Genomic DNA, 16,475 nt, shown 5'->3' on the forward strand with positions numbered 1-16,475 from the left:
TATACTATGTGTATGACTTCAGAAGAACCATCTGGAATCACTTATGTCAGGTGTGGAACCATTTATCCTGTGTGCTGAGTTTTTGAATGTGGATATTTCCAAAATAGCTGTAATGGCAGCACTAACTGTTAACCTTCTGTCCCCGTGTAATGTGATCCCATCCTGTAGCTCTTTTCCATTTCTTAGCTAGAAGGCCAGCTTTAGGTTACTCGCATTCTGGATTAATACAGAGGAACAGGCAGGAAGAGGGACGAGCCGGGAAGCCTCTCTCTTTCATGACGGGATGGGATGGGGACTCTGGCGCTGCCCTGTGGTAAAGAACGGTGGTCGGCGCCCTGGGGGCAGGAAAGTGTTGGGAATGGAGGCGCTCCCCAGTGGATAGGCATTTCTTGCCCTGGAGCGCCGCTTCCAGTGATAAAAAGGGTATTAGGGTAAGACTAAAAGAAATAACCATGCTAGTTTCCACACACAGCGGGAGCTCTCTTTGTCCATGTAGCAGGAGAATGAGGTTTCCCTTGCTGTAGAATCGCCCTTTGGCCCCGGGTGTTGGCACTCTGTATAAACTTGGCCATGGAGACAAGGGCGGTGATGGCCGCCACAAGTTGTGTGTGCGTGTGGAGAAGTGCATTGAGCTTTCAGAGGTGTGTGGCTTTTTCATTATAGGTCCTGGCCTGAAGCCAAGGTATATGAGGATTCCATGTTTCTCTCTGCCTAGTTCTGTCCCCTACCAGGCCACGTTTCTAGTAAATCATCACGGCCAAATTAGAAAGTTTGAAGTACCGTGACCATTTTGTTCGTCAGTATAAATCAGCCCTGTATCTGGTATTATAAGGGTTTGGTCCACAGATCTACACAGGGAAGAGTGGCAGTGATTTCTGTTGAAGCTGGTTGAAAAAAATCACCGAGACCATTTTGTTAGGTATGTTGGCAAAACATACGTGTATTTCCATTTTCAGGGAGACCTTACAAACAAAAGTTTATAAATTTTTTTCCCTCAGCAATGCTTAACTTCCAAATGTATATAATTTTCTTAGATTGATAAAGGAAGCTGGCAAACAAGATCCAGAGCTGGCTTACATCAGCAGCAATTTTATAACTGGACATGGCATTGGAAAGAATCAGCCTCGTAACAAACAGATGGAAGCAGAATTCAGAAAACAGGAAGAGGTAACAAATTGAAATAATTGTACAATAACAGTTTTCAAAATATATATAAACTCTGCTCATAGGAACTCCCTTTCTTCATAGTTGCTTGGTGTTTATAGAATATTTGCTCATAGATAGACTAGCTGTCTCCTGTGAAGTAGCTGTATAGTGATTCATATGTTCAGAATTAGAATAGCTGTCTGGTAAATCAATTTTCACTTAATTGCCGTCAACCATTTCATTTTCCTTTATTGGACTGATGGCATTTCATAGAAAAACAAAGCATGTGTAACCATAACTCCTGTTGACTCCATGTGACTGAGCAACAAAATGAATTTTTTTCCTAGAAAGTGTTTTGTTTTCCATTTAAAGTCCTGCCTTGGTTGAATACGTTAAAGGTTCTGGCTTAATTTTTTTCATGCATTTTAAGATTTTAATATAGGAGACAGCATTGTAAATATGTGAAACCTAATATAGTGTTCTGGCTGGCAAACAAAAACTTTTTATTTGAAGTTTGTTATTTAATTTAAAGGTAGAATAATTCACACTGAAGTTCATTTTCTATGTCATAGCTTTTTGATAATATTCCAAGTTTGGGGAGTCCAATAGCCAGCCGGTGTGATAGATCTGTTTAAAAGCCAGCTTACTTTACTTATCCTGGATTGAGAAATGATGTTATTTTAAATTTAATATGAAAAAAATTTTCACTTTATTTTTTAATCAGTAGTTCTGAGTCCTTAAGTTGAAAATGTCCCAGGATGCCAGAAAATAAGTAATGCCTTACTTATAATTTTTGAGTTCCAAGCATTTTAGGGATTTTAGTGAGTTTTGACGTCTTTGGAGGGCTGTTGGCACAGTCTCCCAGACATAAGACACTACCACGGGGAGTCAGAGTATCAACAGGGTTCCAGAAGTGGATTCATTCGGTCACTTTGTTGGTTAGATTCTTTTGTGGCCATTGAAGAAGCCAGCCTCTTCAATCCAAAGGCTTTCTGTGATTTGTACATACTTCTGTATGGTAGAAAGTCACTTTGATTTTTCAAGTCCTATTCAGTTGAGAATTGTCATTAAGTCAGAGTCTCTTTGTCCATGTGTTCATGCATCTTGAGTTTTGTGTGGTGTTGTCGTCATCTTTAGCCTGGACCAAAAGCTTTAGTGTACCCAGAGTGTGTGTCGGAAATGACAGTTGTGGGACGCCTGTGTGGCTCAGCCGGTTAAGCATCTGCCTTTGCCTCAGGTCATGATCCCAGGGTCCTGGGATCGAGCCCCGCATCGGGCTCCCTGCTCAGCGGGGGGCCTGCTTCTCCCTCTGCCTGTAGCTCTCCCTGCTTGTGCTCGCTCGCTCTCTGAAAAATAAATCTTAAAAAAAAAATGACAGTCATCACTTATTGGTACTCCGCTGTTCCTTTGGAAATTTCTTAGAATTGCTTTTCGTGGTGGACTTTTTTCAGGTCCTTAGGAAATTTCGAGCACATGAGACCAATCTCCTCATTGCAACAAGTATTGTGGAAGAAGGTGTTGATATACCAAAATGCAACTTGGTGGTTCGATTTGATTTGCCCACAGAGTATCGATCCTATGTTCAATCTAAGGGAAGAGCAAGGGCACCGATCTCTAATTATATAATGTTAGCAGATACAGACAAAATAAAAAGTTTTGAAGAAGACCTTAAAACCTACAAAGCTATTGAAAAGGTAAGATCCAAAAATCAATATGCTATCTCTAAGTTACTTTTTATGTGCAGAGAAATAGATAAAAACAGCTTTATCTAAATAGTCTCAGCAGGGGTGTGCAGTATGTACATTATAAGAAAGTCAAGTAATTATAGAGCTGCAGTATTTTGCAAAGTGTTTGAAAGCTCGCAGTGAAAATGGTCATATGTGTTATGGGGGGAGAACCCTGGAAAGTGTCCTGTTAATGTGGACAGTGTAGTCATAGTTGAGTGACAGAGTTGTGGAGCGATGGGAGGGTGACGATATAGCCCCTGTGTGTGTGTGCGTGTGTGTGTGTGTGTGGGTATGGTACCGTGCAAACCTGTGTGCATATAGCTAGTGTCTCCACATGATTGGAGCTGGGGGCACTGCTTTGGGAGGCAGTTTCTGCATCAGGTGACTTGGAATATTGAAGTGTGTTTAGGAGAGCTGTTTTGTGTCAGGAGAGCTTTTTCTGTAGGTACAGGGGCAGACTCCTGACATATGCAAAGAAAATACTCTCATCATAAAATCTGTTCCTACAATGTTCAGATCTTGAGAAACAAGTGTTCCAAGTCAGTTGACACTGGTGAGACTGACATTGAACCTGTTGTGGATGATGACGATGTGTTCCCACCATATGTGTTGAGGCCCGATGATGGTGGTCCACGAGTCACAATCAACACGGCCATTGGACACATCAATAGGTATGATATGAAATCACTTGCATGGAAACCGTAGGAGTATTGCAAGATTTAAGTTTAAACCTGTGAGTATTGTAGTGTTTACCTTTTGCAAATATTCACCAGTCTTTCTGTTTATGGCTTATACTATTTTGATGAGAGAAAGAAGAGAAGTTGCTTTTTTCCATTCATTCGTCTTTGTGATCAGAAGGCAAAATCAGTATTGTGCAGTAATAAATGTTTAGTTTTTGTTGGCAAGGCTGACTTAAGGCATGCTTATTTTGATTAGATTTTACTTAATTTTATAGTGCTCACTAATTTTTTTTTTTATTCTGAAATCTGTTGTTTTGTGCCATGAATGTTGAGGGATGTTGAATTTTTCATTAGCTATGATACAAGATTATGATAAATTAACTCACATTTTTAATTATGTCCTAATTTACTTTGTCCTGAATTGGTAATAACATTTCTAATAACTAAGAAAAGCAGATACATACCTAGATGATGTGTCAGGATAAATTTCCGTGTAGAGGCAAAATAAAGGAGCAACTCACATAAGATTTTTTTTTTTAACTTTTTATTTTGAAACAATTTCAAACTTTAAAATGTTGCAGGAATACTGCAGAGAACTCCCATTTACCCCTCCTCACCCAGAGAGACCCATTCAGCTTTCACGAGAATGTTTCTTTGTAGTGAAAGGATCCAAGCCAGGATCAAGGGTTGTGTGAGTTTTTCTCATCTCTCTAGTCTCCTTCAACCTGGAATCATTCTTGTCGTTCTCTGACCTGAATGACCTTGCAACTTTTGAAGATTATAGGCCAATCATTTTGTAGTCTGTCTCACAGTTTGGTTTTATCTGATATTTTCTGATAATTAGCCCCGGGTTATGCATTGGGGCCTGCACATCCCAGAAGTGATGCTGTGTTCTTCTCATCCTGTCCTTCTGGGTGCACTCGATGTTGATTGGTGCTCTTCCTTGTGGTGGTGGCTCTGATCACTTACGAAAGGTCTGCCAGCTTTCTCTGCTGTAAAGTTGCCTTTTCTCCATTTATAATGAGTGCATATTTCATGGGGAAACAGTTTGAGACAGTGTAAAATTTACTCCTCTTCCCAGTGTCACCCATTGGTTTAAGTATCCATTGGTATTTCTTGCCTGAATTGATTATTGCTGTGGTGTCTCCAAAATGGTGGTCTTCTGATTCCATTATTCTTTCTATTTGTTGGCATTCTACTGGAACGAAGAGCTTTCTCTTTTCTCCACTTACTTATTCCCTTTATTATTATTTTTTATCTAATATGAACTGATGGAGTTCTGTTTTATTCAATGGGTTACAGTCTGGTTACTGTCATTTATTACTCATTTTGATGTTAAAATTATCTTAGATTTGGCCAGTGGGAGCCCCTTCAAGCCAGTCTTTTTATGTCACCATTATTCTTTGATCACTTCCCTATTTTATGGCATACTAAGATTTCTAGCCTCAACTTCTATTTTCCCTGCCTCTGCCTAGATATTGGCTATTTCTCCAAAAGGTTCTGGTTTCTTTTAGTGGCAAATGCCTGGTGTTTAGAAACCAAAATCTGGGTGCTAAGCACTGGGTGTGCTCATTGCCCCTGGAGTATTGCCACTGCCAGACTCCTTAGACAGAACTAGAAGCTACATTTATGTGTGTGTGTGCGTATTCACGTACACATGTATTTATTTCTGTGTCTCTGTGTTGTTTCCTCCTTTTACTGTCACACCACAGGGTTCATTCTAGCTTTCCTCTCTTCCATCTTTATTTCTGGCTTCTTCAGTAGTGAGAGATAGGACTCCATTGTCCTCAGAATTGTTACGTTTACGTCCAGTCTCCCTGAATGTAGCCAGTCTCGCACTCTGCAGGGCTGCCACTGTGTTTGGGTGCCCTTACTGCACAGGTCGTGACCTTACAGGGTGTCCACTCATTCCAGTGCCTTCCTTGGGTGCGTTCTGCCTCTACCGATTACCTTCCTGTCCCAGCGCCCTCCTCGCTCAGTCTCAGCGCCCCTGAAGCTAGCTTCCTGCCCTGTAACACTCTCCTGCTGCTGCTGTGGGGGTGTGGTGGGCAGCAGGGGTGGTCTTCTTGTTCTGACGCCTTCCGTTGTGTCAATACTGGGCTGTCCTTCCAGCCTCTTCTGATGCCTCCCTTGCACAGGCCCTGAGAGTTTGTGGGTGCATGTACGATATTAAGGAACAAACACTGGTGGCATGTTCTCTTAATGGATTCTGAACAGTATTTTCTGCATTCTACAATTGCATTGGACATACATTATCTATTTAAATTCAAGTTTTAATTTTAATTAAAATTAAATAAAATTTAAAAATTAGTTTCCTAGCTGCCTCACCACATTTCAGGTGCTCAGTGGCTGCCCCACTGGACAGTGTAGACACAGAACATCATTGCAGAAGATTCTGTTGGACCAACACTGTTCCATCTTATTGAAAGTTTTCGAAGTGGTGAAGCTCAAACTTCACATACAAATACCAATCCAGTAGAGGGGAGAGGGACATGAAAAATTAAACTTGAGGCTGTGAATATCAATACAGATTTTTTCCTCCATTTCTCAGGTATAGATTTAGCATCAGAATTTCTTTTTCTTCACAGATACTGTGCTAGATTACCAAGCGATCCGTTTACTCATCTAGCTCCTAAATGTAGAACCCGAGAGTTGCCTGATGGTACATTTTATTCAACTCTTTATCTGCCAATTAACTCACCTCTCCGAGCCTCCATTGTTGTAAGTTTAGAAAAAGAAATGATTGTGCTTTTAAAGTATGTCATTAATGGATTGTTTTTCAGCTTCTCTACGCCAGCGCAAGTTATAGGAAAATTTAGCTTTAAATCTGTTCTTAAGCATAGGTTTACAAATCTCTTTTGTGGTCACCTACATGTTCAGACCTTCAGTAGACTGTATGAGTAGATAACCTGAAGTTCCCTCTAGGATCTTACTAATACCAACATTCAGCTGTGGCTTAGACACTTATAGGGACAGAATTTATTAAATATATTTGGGCTTCTCTAGCTGTTTTGTTGTTCACTCGAAAATCTGCCTTTGCGTAACTGCCGTCCTTGGTCCCAGTACTGATTTCCAGATATTCCGAGATGACTAATTTCTCTTGCACATGAAAATTTGTCAGTGCTGTTAACGTGTATGTTACAGCCACGTTTTGATGTATCTTTGTTTTTTCCTTATTTGTAGATTAGTGAAAATAAGCTACATTAAAATCTTACTGAAATTTGTATACATTAAAATTGTCAAATCTTCGTTATAACTTATCTAGGTTTTACTGGGCAGGACTTTTAAAAATGGCTATTTAAACTGTGGAGATGAGGCTTTTGACAAACTTGCTGGCATTTTTCAAAATAAACCACTTTGCTTTCATAAAGTTCGGCTTTAAAGATACTGCTTTCATAGAAGTTTTATGTGTTAAGGATAGCTACGTGCATGTACAGTGGAAATGTTTTTTGTTACTTTCAGGGTCCACCAATGAGCTGTATCCGATTGGCCGAAAGAGTTGTAGCTCTCATTTGCTGTGAAAAACTGCACAAAATTGGTAAGAGTGTTTGAAAAGCACACACAAATAAGAATAAAGTTGAGACATTGTCAAACAGAAGTGTATCAAGGACTTGCTAGGTGTCTGAGGATTTTGTGGCGTTGAACTTGCTGCTCTCACTGTACGGTAGTGAAGACTGGATGGAGATCTGATGTCACCTGAGGGTCCTGAGACACGGACCAGCTCACTGCAAGCAGCTGTGCTGCATTTACTCCCCTCACTGACCCCTTGTCATTACAGAGAGGTCTTCTTGTCACTGCTGAATCATGGACACTTGTGTTTCAATGGGTCAGTCTCTCAAATTAGTTTACAGATTCGTCCATTAAAAAAAAAGGGGGGAAGTCTTTATTTTCCATAGACTTTGTAAAACAGTGGCTATGTGCTGTTTTTCTGTTTCAATGTTATTGAAGAAACTTTTTTTATTGGAGTAGAGTTGATACACATTGTACATTGGCTTCAGTGTCCCACGGAGAGATTGCATGAATCTGTACATGATGCTCTGCTCATGTGCAGCCGCCCTCTGTCGGCTTACAGTGTTGGCCCGGTACCCTGCACTCCGTTCCCTGTGCTGTGCCTTGTGTAGATGTGATGTTTACATCTTAGAACAGAATTTGTGGCCCTGCTCACTGAGTATATGAACACCAAAGTAGACCGCCTGACGCATCACTTCTGATCAGCTTGTGATACGAAAAGTACAGATGCTTTAGTTTCATTACCCTTCCACTTGCTTTCTAACATACTGCTGCTCTGGATACTCTAGTGATTAGAGAGGCAACATCCAGATTGTTTGTGTTAATTGTCTTTACATTTCTTAGGTGAACTGGATGACCATTTGATGCCAGTTGGGAAAGAGACTGTTAAATATGAAGAGGAGCTTGATTTACATGATGAAGAGGAGACCAGTGTTCCTGGAAGACCAGGTTCCACAAAACGAAGACAGTGCTACCCAAAAGCAGTTAGTATTGGTTAGAACCAAATACAAATCTGGCCTTTCTGACTTTTTATTTCCAGCCACATCAAATCGACATTCCTCTGCTTGCCTTCCCAGACCGTGTAATTTGGCCCACTTGGGATCTCCGCTCACTTCCTCCCATGACAGCTTCTCTCAGATCAGCCAGCCCCTCCTTCCCACGTGCACTGTGTGCACTTTCCCACTTAGGACATTGCTTTCGTTTTTCTTCTCAAAAGGAGTATGGACTCATTTGTCAGATTTCTGTCCAGAATGAGTCTATTTCTTTTAAAGAGATATTTCTTGTTTCATTCACTTATAGTGGTAAGATTTTTGCTTTCCTAATGTTTGGGGCTAAGACAAAAGAGGATTTGCACGATAAAATAGGCAAATGAGAGAGTGCTCGCTCCACATGGTGTGAGGATGGTGACAGCAAGGATTTGTCAGGAGGTAGGCCATGGCCTGCGGGCGGCCAGAACCAGTCCTGTCAGCATGCTGTGTCTGGCTCCGTGTATGGCATCCTGGTGGGGTTCATGCACTATGACGCCCCTGAGTCGGACTTCTAATTAAAGCCATACTGGGTGGAAGAACTTGTTTTAAAAATATTTGCTAATGGGGCACCTGGGTGGCTCAGTCGTTAAACGTCTGCCTTCGGCTCAGGTCATGATCCCGGGGTCTTGGGATCGAGCCCCACGTCGGGCTCCCTGCTCGGTGGGAAGCCTGCTCCTCCCTCTCCCACTCCCCCTGCTTGTGTTCCCTCTCTCGCTGTGTCTCTGTCAAATAAATAAATAAAATCTTAAAAAAAATTATGTTAATGTTTGTCCCCTATAAGAATCACAAACAAAAGCAAAAATTTTGCTGTGTATTTTCATCTTAGCCTAAAAGTGTGGTTCTTTGTTTCATTTTTGCAGTTGCATTGAGTTGTTACTTTTAAAAAATTTTCACTAAGTTTCCCTTGAGCATTTTCAAGATTCAGAATCATGTTGTTTGTTTAAAAATTATGAATGTGACCCATTCCCTGAAATGCTTGTTTCCCAGCCTTCCTACTCTAACATTAACCCCAAAGACCACTGGACTCATTTCATATGGCAGACATTGTCATTAGTAATAAGTGTTTTAATTAACAAGTACATTCTGGATTATCTGATATTCTATCACTGTAACCATCTCCGAGCCGGCATCTCTATGCCTTTTAACTGCAGATGGAATCATTAATGTCCCTGAGCCTCAGAAATTGCACAACTCTCCTGCGTAGGGTTGTATGAATATTGAAAGTTTAGAAACAATCTCAGATTTATTAAATTAGGTTTCATATATAATTAGCCATTAAAAATGATACAAGAAAGATATTCTCATTGTAATAACTGGAGAAAAAATCAGGTGACAACAGTCTTCGTTGTGCCGTTCCAGACGTAATGGAAAAAACACCTATGTGTATATGTTTATCTGCATTTATACACAGGAAAAAGTCTGGAGGATGATACAGTATATCAGAAGTTAATCAAGGTTATCTTTATATAATCATGTAGGACTTTTAAAATTTTGCATTTGTTTTCTGATAGTCCACAGTGTTAAAAGACTAAAAATCCCGAAGAAGAAAAGAGTTCTCTAATCAAAAGAAGTAACTCAAATGAATAGTGTTTCATAGACAAGACCCTACAGGGTTTGATTGTTTTATATAGTTTTGGTATTATCTAGTGAGCAGTGCATCATGAGGTAGGTGACCCCAGGCCACCTTGCAGCCCAGACCTGAGAAGGGCTGGCTCTGCAGTGGGGTTAAGTAGTTCGGTCTCCCTTCCTGGCTGTTTTCTTACCTTTTTCTCATCAGCTTTTAGTAAAGCTAGGAAGAAATTTGTTTTCTTGCCAGTATCTGGAAAAGAGGCTGTTACATGTGATCTTGATGCTTAGGTTTTCTTTCCAATTGTAGATTCCAGAATGTTTGAGGGATAGCTATCCCAAACCCGATCAGCCCTGTTACCTGTATGTGATAGGAATGGTTCTGACAACACCCTTACCCGATGAACTCAACTTTAGAAGACGGAAGCTCTATCCCCCTGAGGATACCACAAGATGCTTTGGAATACTGACAGCCAAACCCATACCTCAGGTAGACGGCTCCTTATGACTCTGATAAAAATACCTTGTTTTTTTTTAAAAAGGGAACAGCTATTTGTGAGTAACTATCTTATGTTACCTCAGAATGTTTAGTATTTAAAAATCAAGGTGTCCCTTCTATTTCCTGGATTGAAAGCATTGTTCCTCCTCTGAAGTTAAATATTTATAATGGAATAAAATATACCTGTTAACTTTGGGGATGCTTTATTTTTCTTTTTGCTAAGATCCCGCACTTTCCTGTGTACACGCGCTCTGGAGAGGTGACCATATCCATTGAGTTGAAGAAGTCTGGTTTCACGTTGTCTCTACAAATGCTTGAGTTGATTACAAGACTTCACCAGTATATATTCTCACATATTCTTCGGCTTGAAAAACCTGCACTAGAATTTAAACCCACAGACGCTGATTCAGCATACTGTGTTCTACCTCTTAATGTTGGTAAGAAGGGCCCAGACTCTTAAAGTGTTTGCTGATACTAGCTCAAAAAGGGAAGTTTGCTTACCATGAGTTTATTGTGGATGCTAGAGAACTCTTTTACTAGAGACAACTCTACCTTAGACACATAGATGAATATATGGCTTAAGTAAGAATCTTTTCTGTAGTACATTTGTTTTTTCCTCTGTAGTACATTTTAACAAGCTAAAGAGTCTTTTCCTTCCCTAAGTGAATGACTCCAGCACTTTGGACATTGACTTTAAATTCATGGAAGATATTGAGAAGTCTGAAGCTCGCATAGGCATTCCCAGTACAAAGTATTCAAAAGAAACACCCTTTGTTTTTAAATTAGAAGATTACCAGGATGCAGTTATCATTCCAAGGTGGGTATTTAAGTAGAAAGCAAAGGGGTGGTGGTATTTTGTTTCAGGAGACTCACTGGTTCGAGTGGAAACGTCAGTGGGCTCTAGCGTTGAGGTCACTAGTAGGAAGTTTAAGTGTCTCTTCCTGGTGGGTCTGTTCCCCCTGGTTGACTTCCACTTGTAAGAAAACACCTGGAAGAAACACCGTTGGCAGAGGGGTTTTACCTTGGGAAGCTCGGGTCATCTAAGTGATGCCGAAAGGCTTTCTTAAAATCTTCATCCTCTTAATCCCCAAAGTCTTAAAGGATTCGATTGTAAATAATAGCTTCCTAAACTTTTTATGAGGAATAATGAGTGGTATTAAGTGCAATGAAGTAGTAAATCAGAATGCTTTTTTTCTTATTTCAGAAAGATTTAGGGGACAGACTTTTTGAGCAATAAATTTAAATATGGGAACTTTTCATAAAATGAGAGTACTGGCTGTAATTCAGTCTTTCTTTGATTTTTTTCTTCTTTGTCGAAGCCATATTTTAAATGTTAGCTATCATCAAGCTGTTGGTGTCTCGTTGTATTTATGCCGCCAGTGCCTTTCGCATCTAGCGTATTAGTAATGCAGGTGCTGGCTCAGCTGGGGGACACTGCAGGTTTTCTACCCTGTTTATACTGGTGAGACGAAGAGAGATTTAAAGGTGCTATTTAGCGTTAATGTGATGGCGAAGCACAAATATTTAGAATGTGGGTAATAGTAGAGTGGAGAATCAGTTTCACTTAATATAAATGTACTTTTCTTCTTACACCCCATTTGAAATATATTATTTGGAGTTGAAATTTTCAGTTATTTATGCTATTTATTTTTAACCTTTGAACTTACTTTAAAATCATAGTTTGCATTTTCATATGAAAAACATTTGTTGAGAATAGTTGTCTTTAAGTGTATTGTTTTTCTTTTTTAGATACCGTAATTTTGATCAGCCTCATCGATTTTATGTAGCTGATGTGTACACTGATCTTACCCCACTGAGTAAATTTCCTTCCCCTGAGTATGAAACTTTCGCAGAATATTATAAAACAAAGTACAACCTTGACCTGACCAATCTCAACCAGCCACTGCTGGATGTGGACCACACATCTTCAAGGTAAGGGGTTTCAGAAATGACATCTGAAATTTCGCTCGAGGCATTATTTGCAGGGGTCAGTAGACGAATGTTCAGGTTCGCTGTCCCCACTGCCCACCTGTAGACTCTCTGAAATCAGGAGACCCTTTGCAGGCAGAACTGCCCAGGGTGGGGTCCAGGAGTCTGCACACTGAAGGTGTGGAAATACTGTGAAGAAGGGACTTATTTTTGTCTGATAAAATTATTTTGAAATTCTTATAGACTTAATCTTTTGACACCTCGCCATTTGAATCAGAAGGGGAAAGCTCTTCCTCTAAGCAGTGCTGAAAAGAGAAAAGCCAAGTGGGAAAGTCTGCAGAATAAACAGGTAATGTGTTAATTGTTACTAGATGATTTAATATTTTGAAAGATAGGTTTGGCTTTTATATTATCAAGTGAACTGAGTGTCATGAATATTTGGAAGTTTCTCAACCCTTAGGTTTTGTTATGTTTTAGATAATACTGTGTGTTAACTTGTATTCGAATGTCTTTTTGGAAGTGTGAGAGGTTTGCTTTTATACTTGGTCCGTTGATACAATTCATCCTTGTAAATCCTAGGATAAATCCCATTTGGCCTTAAAGGATTATTTTTAAAAGTTAGATTTTTACTAGTATTTATGATTTTTGTCTTTATCCATTAGTGAAAATGACCTTTAGTTTAATTTTTTATTCTTTTGTGTGTTGGCTTTGTATTTATCCACATTTTTCCTTATTCAAAGATCCTGGTTCCAGAGCTCTGTGCTATACATCCAATTCCAGCATCACTGTGGAGAAAAGCAGTCTGTCTCCCTAGTATACTCTATCGCCTTCACTGCCTTTTGACCGCAGAGGAGCTAAGAGCCCAGACGGCCAGCGATGCCGGCGTGGGAGTCCGATCACTTCCCGTGGATTTTAGGTATGCCTGTGCTGTCAGTCGGAAAGAACACGGGTCATGAAATCCATTTGCAAAAGAACTGAATTCAGTTCAAGTTTTAATTTTATATAAAATAATTCTGAAAAGGTTAAAAAGCAAGCACGGATGTCTCATGCATGCGATAAGCGCATCCTTTGACTCCCGTGTCCTTGTAAAGTCGCCGAGGGCGAGGGGGTCCTTTGTCCTCCAGTGATGGCAGTCAGAGTGAAAACGGAAACAGTTCTTTGTAACCACATTGATCTTTTAAGGCTGCTTCCTCTTTTGTAAATTTATATTAAATGGAAATTGCCTCAATATGTTTTTTGTCTTTTTCCTTTTCTTCCCACTAGGAAAGTGGCCACATCCTCAGGAAATTACTGGCTTAACCACTCTGGGATTAATTTTGGTTATCCAGTTGTCAAGACCACAATGGTTCTAGGGATTAAGGAATGTGAAAATATAATAGTAATAGTCACAACTATGTTTGTTGAGTACTTATTATAGTGTCCAACACTGATTTAAATGCTGGAGCCTTTATTAGGTCACTTAATCATTTAGGACAACCCTATGAGGTAGGAGTCTTTAGCCCCTCTTCCAAGTGTGGGAATCCAGGGTGCAGAGGAGTTCCATGAATGACCATCTGGTTAGCTGGAGGGCCTGGGATTCCAGCCCACACAGTGGCTCCCGGCCCCTGGGGCTAACCCCAAGCCTAACCGCCACACTGTGCTTGCCATAGGGCGGCGGATGAAAGCAGCACAGCGAACCATGTCCCACTCCTAGTCGACACTGTGCAGAAGTCCAGTACTGTTGATTTCTGCCTTGGAAACTTGTTTCTAAAGTAGGAGCTGATTTATAGGGATCTTTATTTTATTTATTTATTTTATTCACATTGTTCTTGCTCTAAGCCTAGCCCTTCTGAAGGATCTGATGGAGTCAAAAATGTCTTTGCAGATACCCTAACCTAGACTTCGGGTGGAAAAAATCTATTGACAGCAAATCTTTCATCTCAATTGCTAACTCCTCTTCAGCTGAAAATGATAATTACTCTAAGCACAGCACAATTGTAGTCCCTGAAAATGCTGCACGTCAAGGTGCTAATAGAACCTCCTCTCTAGAAAATCATGACCAAATGTCTGTGAACTGCAGAACGTTATTCAGTGAGTCACCTGGTAAGCTCCAAATTGAAGTTTCAACAGATCTTACAGCAATTAATGGTCTTTCTTACAATAAAAATCTTGCCAATGGCAGTTATGATTTAGCTAACAGAGACTTTTGCCAAGGAAATCAGCTGAATTACTACAAGCAGGAAATACCTGTACAACCAACTACCTCATATCCCATTCAGAATTTATACAATTATGAGAACCAGCCCAAGCCCAGCGATGAATGTACTCTACTGAGTAATAAATACCTTGATGGAAATGCTAACAAATCTACCTCAGATGGAAGTCCCACGACGGCCGCGACGCCTGGTACTACCGAAGCTGTTCGAGCGCTCAAGGACAGGACAGGTTCTGAGAAGAGCCCGTGTCCTGGGTACTCCTCGAGGACTCTTGGCCCCAATCCTGGACTTATTCTGCAGGCTTTGACCCTTTCCAATGCTAGTGATGGATTTAACCTGGAGCGGCTTGAAATGCTTGGTGACTCCTTTTTAAAGCATGCCATCACCACGTATCTATTTTGCACTTATCCTGATGCTCATGAGGGCCGCCTTTCATATATGAGAAGCAAAAAGGTAAGAGAGACTGTTTTTATATGGAGCAGTTCGAGCAGCTATTCAGTGTGCCTAAGAGTGGTTTCAGGTGTTGGATGGTTTTTAGAGGATGAGGGATTGCTTAGGGCCTGTGGTGCACCCGCCCAGGGGTTGACCGAAATCTATTTTTCACTGATGAAGCACTCAGGTTTTGGGCGGGCATTAGCTGATCCGAATGTGCCTTATTTATTGGTAGGCATTCGGTTCTGCCAGGACCATTTGTGAGCATGTGTGTGCCTCCTGGATCCTGAGGGAGATATAAAGAAATACGTGGCATAGTTCTTCAAGGGGCTCGTGCTTTAATTTCATCCAGTTTAACATTTACTTGGGAGAATGCCTTCTTGGCACACGAGGCATACAGACGTGGCTAACAGACGTGGCTAAAACGCAGGTCTTGCACAGAGGAGCTCCTCTTCAAGGTTCTAGAGCGTGAGGAAGGGAAAGAGTAGCACTCCCCTAGCTCAGTGACTCTGCAGTGTTGAGGGAGTGATGAGGGAGTGATGCCGGGGCTCCGAGCAAGCGGCGCTTGAGAGCCCAGAGGAAGGGTGTGTTCTGAAACCAGTGCGGAATTAAGATTTAAGGAAGAAAAGCAACAAAGTCAGAATGTTTCCATGACGCTAAAAGAGGTATCACAAGGCCACATGGACCGGCTTGACAATAATTTAGAAAGCTGCTCATTGCCCTAAACACTGAGAAGGAAGGAATATCGCTTGTGATCAGAAGGTGTTAATGGAAGAGGTACGTTCATAGTGTGTAAACACAGTGAACGACTGGCAGTGTGTGTCCGCACTCAGTGAGTAGACTGTGGCAGCAGTCAGAAGTGTTGAAATACCTGAGAAAAGATTAAAAAGGCAGGTGGGTGAAGCTCTCCTCTCTTGTGGAAGATCTTCAATGCTAGGCGAAGGAGTTTGCACTTAAAATGTTAAAGACACTTTTTGCACCAGGGACTTTTTGTTTTTTGGGTTTTTTTTTTTTTTTTTTGGAGAGAGAGGGAGAGGAAGAGGTTGGGGGGGCGGTGCAGAGCGAGAGAATCCCCGGCAGGCTCCATGCCCAGCGCTGAGCCTGACCCAGGGCTCGATCTCATGACCCTGAGTCATGACCTGAGCTGAAATCAAGAGTCGGCCGCTCAGCTGACTGAGCCGCCGCGGCGCCATAAGGGGCTCTTCGTGTTCACGAAGTGGTCGCTGTGGATGATGGCTCTGGTAGCCGGGTGCCGCCTGGGTTGAAAAGCAAAACCACACTAAGCTGAGCGATCAGTTGGGCCTTCGAAGAAGTCTAAGCAAGCGGAAAGTGGGGCAGTTCTAGAGTTCTGGCAGTGAGGAGAGGGCGGGGGTGAGTGGTACTTAGCTGTAGCTCACGCTAAGTGCTTCCTGTAGCCAGACACTGCTCCCACCACCTCGCGTGTCACAGGCATTACTTGCCTAATTTAGTTCTGTATACTCTCATTTATTTTGTGATTTTATTTATAATTGTGTATACTTACAGTATCCCTAGTTTACAGATGAGGGGACTGGCGCAGGAGATGCTAACTGGCCCAAGGTCCCGTGGCACAATGTGGCAGAGCCCAGCCTGGCTTTAGTGACCTTGTTCTTCACCGTCACAGTCCCCTACCTCCGATGTCACACTCCCCTATCTCCGATGTCACACTCCCCTATCTCCGATGTCACTCTCCCCTATCTCCGATGTCACACTCCCCTACCTCTGAAGTCACACTCCCCTACCTC

At 41.4% G+C, this 16,475-nt stretch overlaps 1 protein-coding gene across 6 annotated transcripts in view; it reads left to right on the top strand.

The window, feature by feature from the left end:
• Positions 1-16,475, top strand: part of DICER1 (dicer 1, ribonuclease III) — a 69,049-nt gene that overhangs the window by 40,728 nt on the left and 11,846 nt on the right. For 5 of the 6 annotated variants that reach the window (XM_021679827.2, XM_021679828.2, XM_044918340.1 and 2 more), the window contains 13 exons: positions 1,035-1,167; positions 2,598-2,840; positions 3,390-3,544; positions 6,142-6,274; positions 7,016-7,091; positions 7,907-8,046; positions 9,968-10,147; positions 10,380-10,593; positions 10,820-10,973; positions 11,906-12,088; positions 12,329-12,434; positions 12,826-13,001; positions 13,950-14,733. In XM_021679827.2, the coding sequence (XP_021535502.1) occupies positions 1,035-1,167; positions 2,598-2,840; positions 3,390-3,544; positions 6,142-6,274; positions 7,016-7,091; positions 7,907-8,046; positions 9,968-10,147; positions 10,380-10,593; positions 10,820-10,973; positions 11,906-12,088; positions 12,329-12,434; positions 12,826-13,001; positions 13,950-14,733 (2,677 nt within the window). Of the gene's footprint in view, positions 1-1,034; positions 1,168-2,597; positions 2,841-3,389; positions 3,545-6,141; positions 6,275-7,015; positions 7,092-7,906; positions 8,057-9,967; positions 10,148-10,379; positions 10,594-10,819; positions 10,974-11,905; positions 12,089-12,328; positions 12,435-12,825; positions 13,002-13,949; positions 14,734-16,475 lie in introns of those variants that run through there. The other variant, XM_044918342.1, reaches the window with a different exon arrangement.

Source organism: Neomonachus schauinslandi, chromosome 9, assembly GCF_002201575.2.
Source record: "Neomonachus schauinslandi chromosome 9, ASM220157v2, whole genome shotgun sequence".
NCBI classification, from domain to species: Eukaryota; Metazoa; Chordata; class Mammalia; order Carnivora; family Phocidae; genus Neomonachus; species Neomonachus schauinslandi.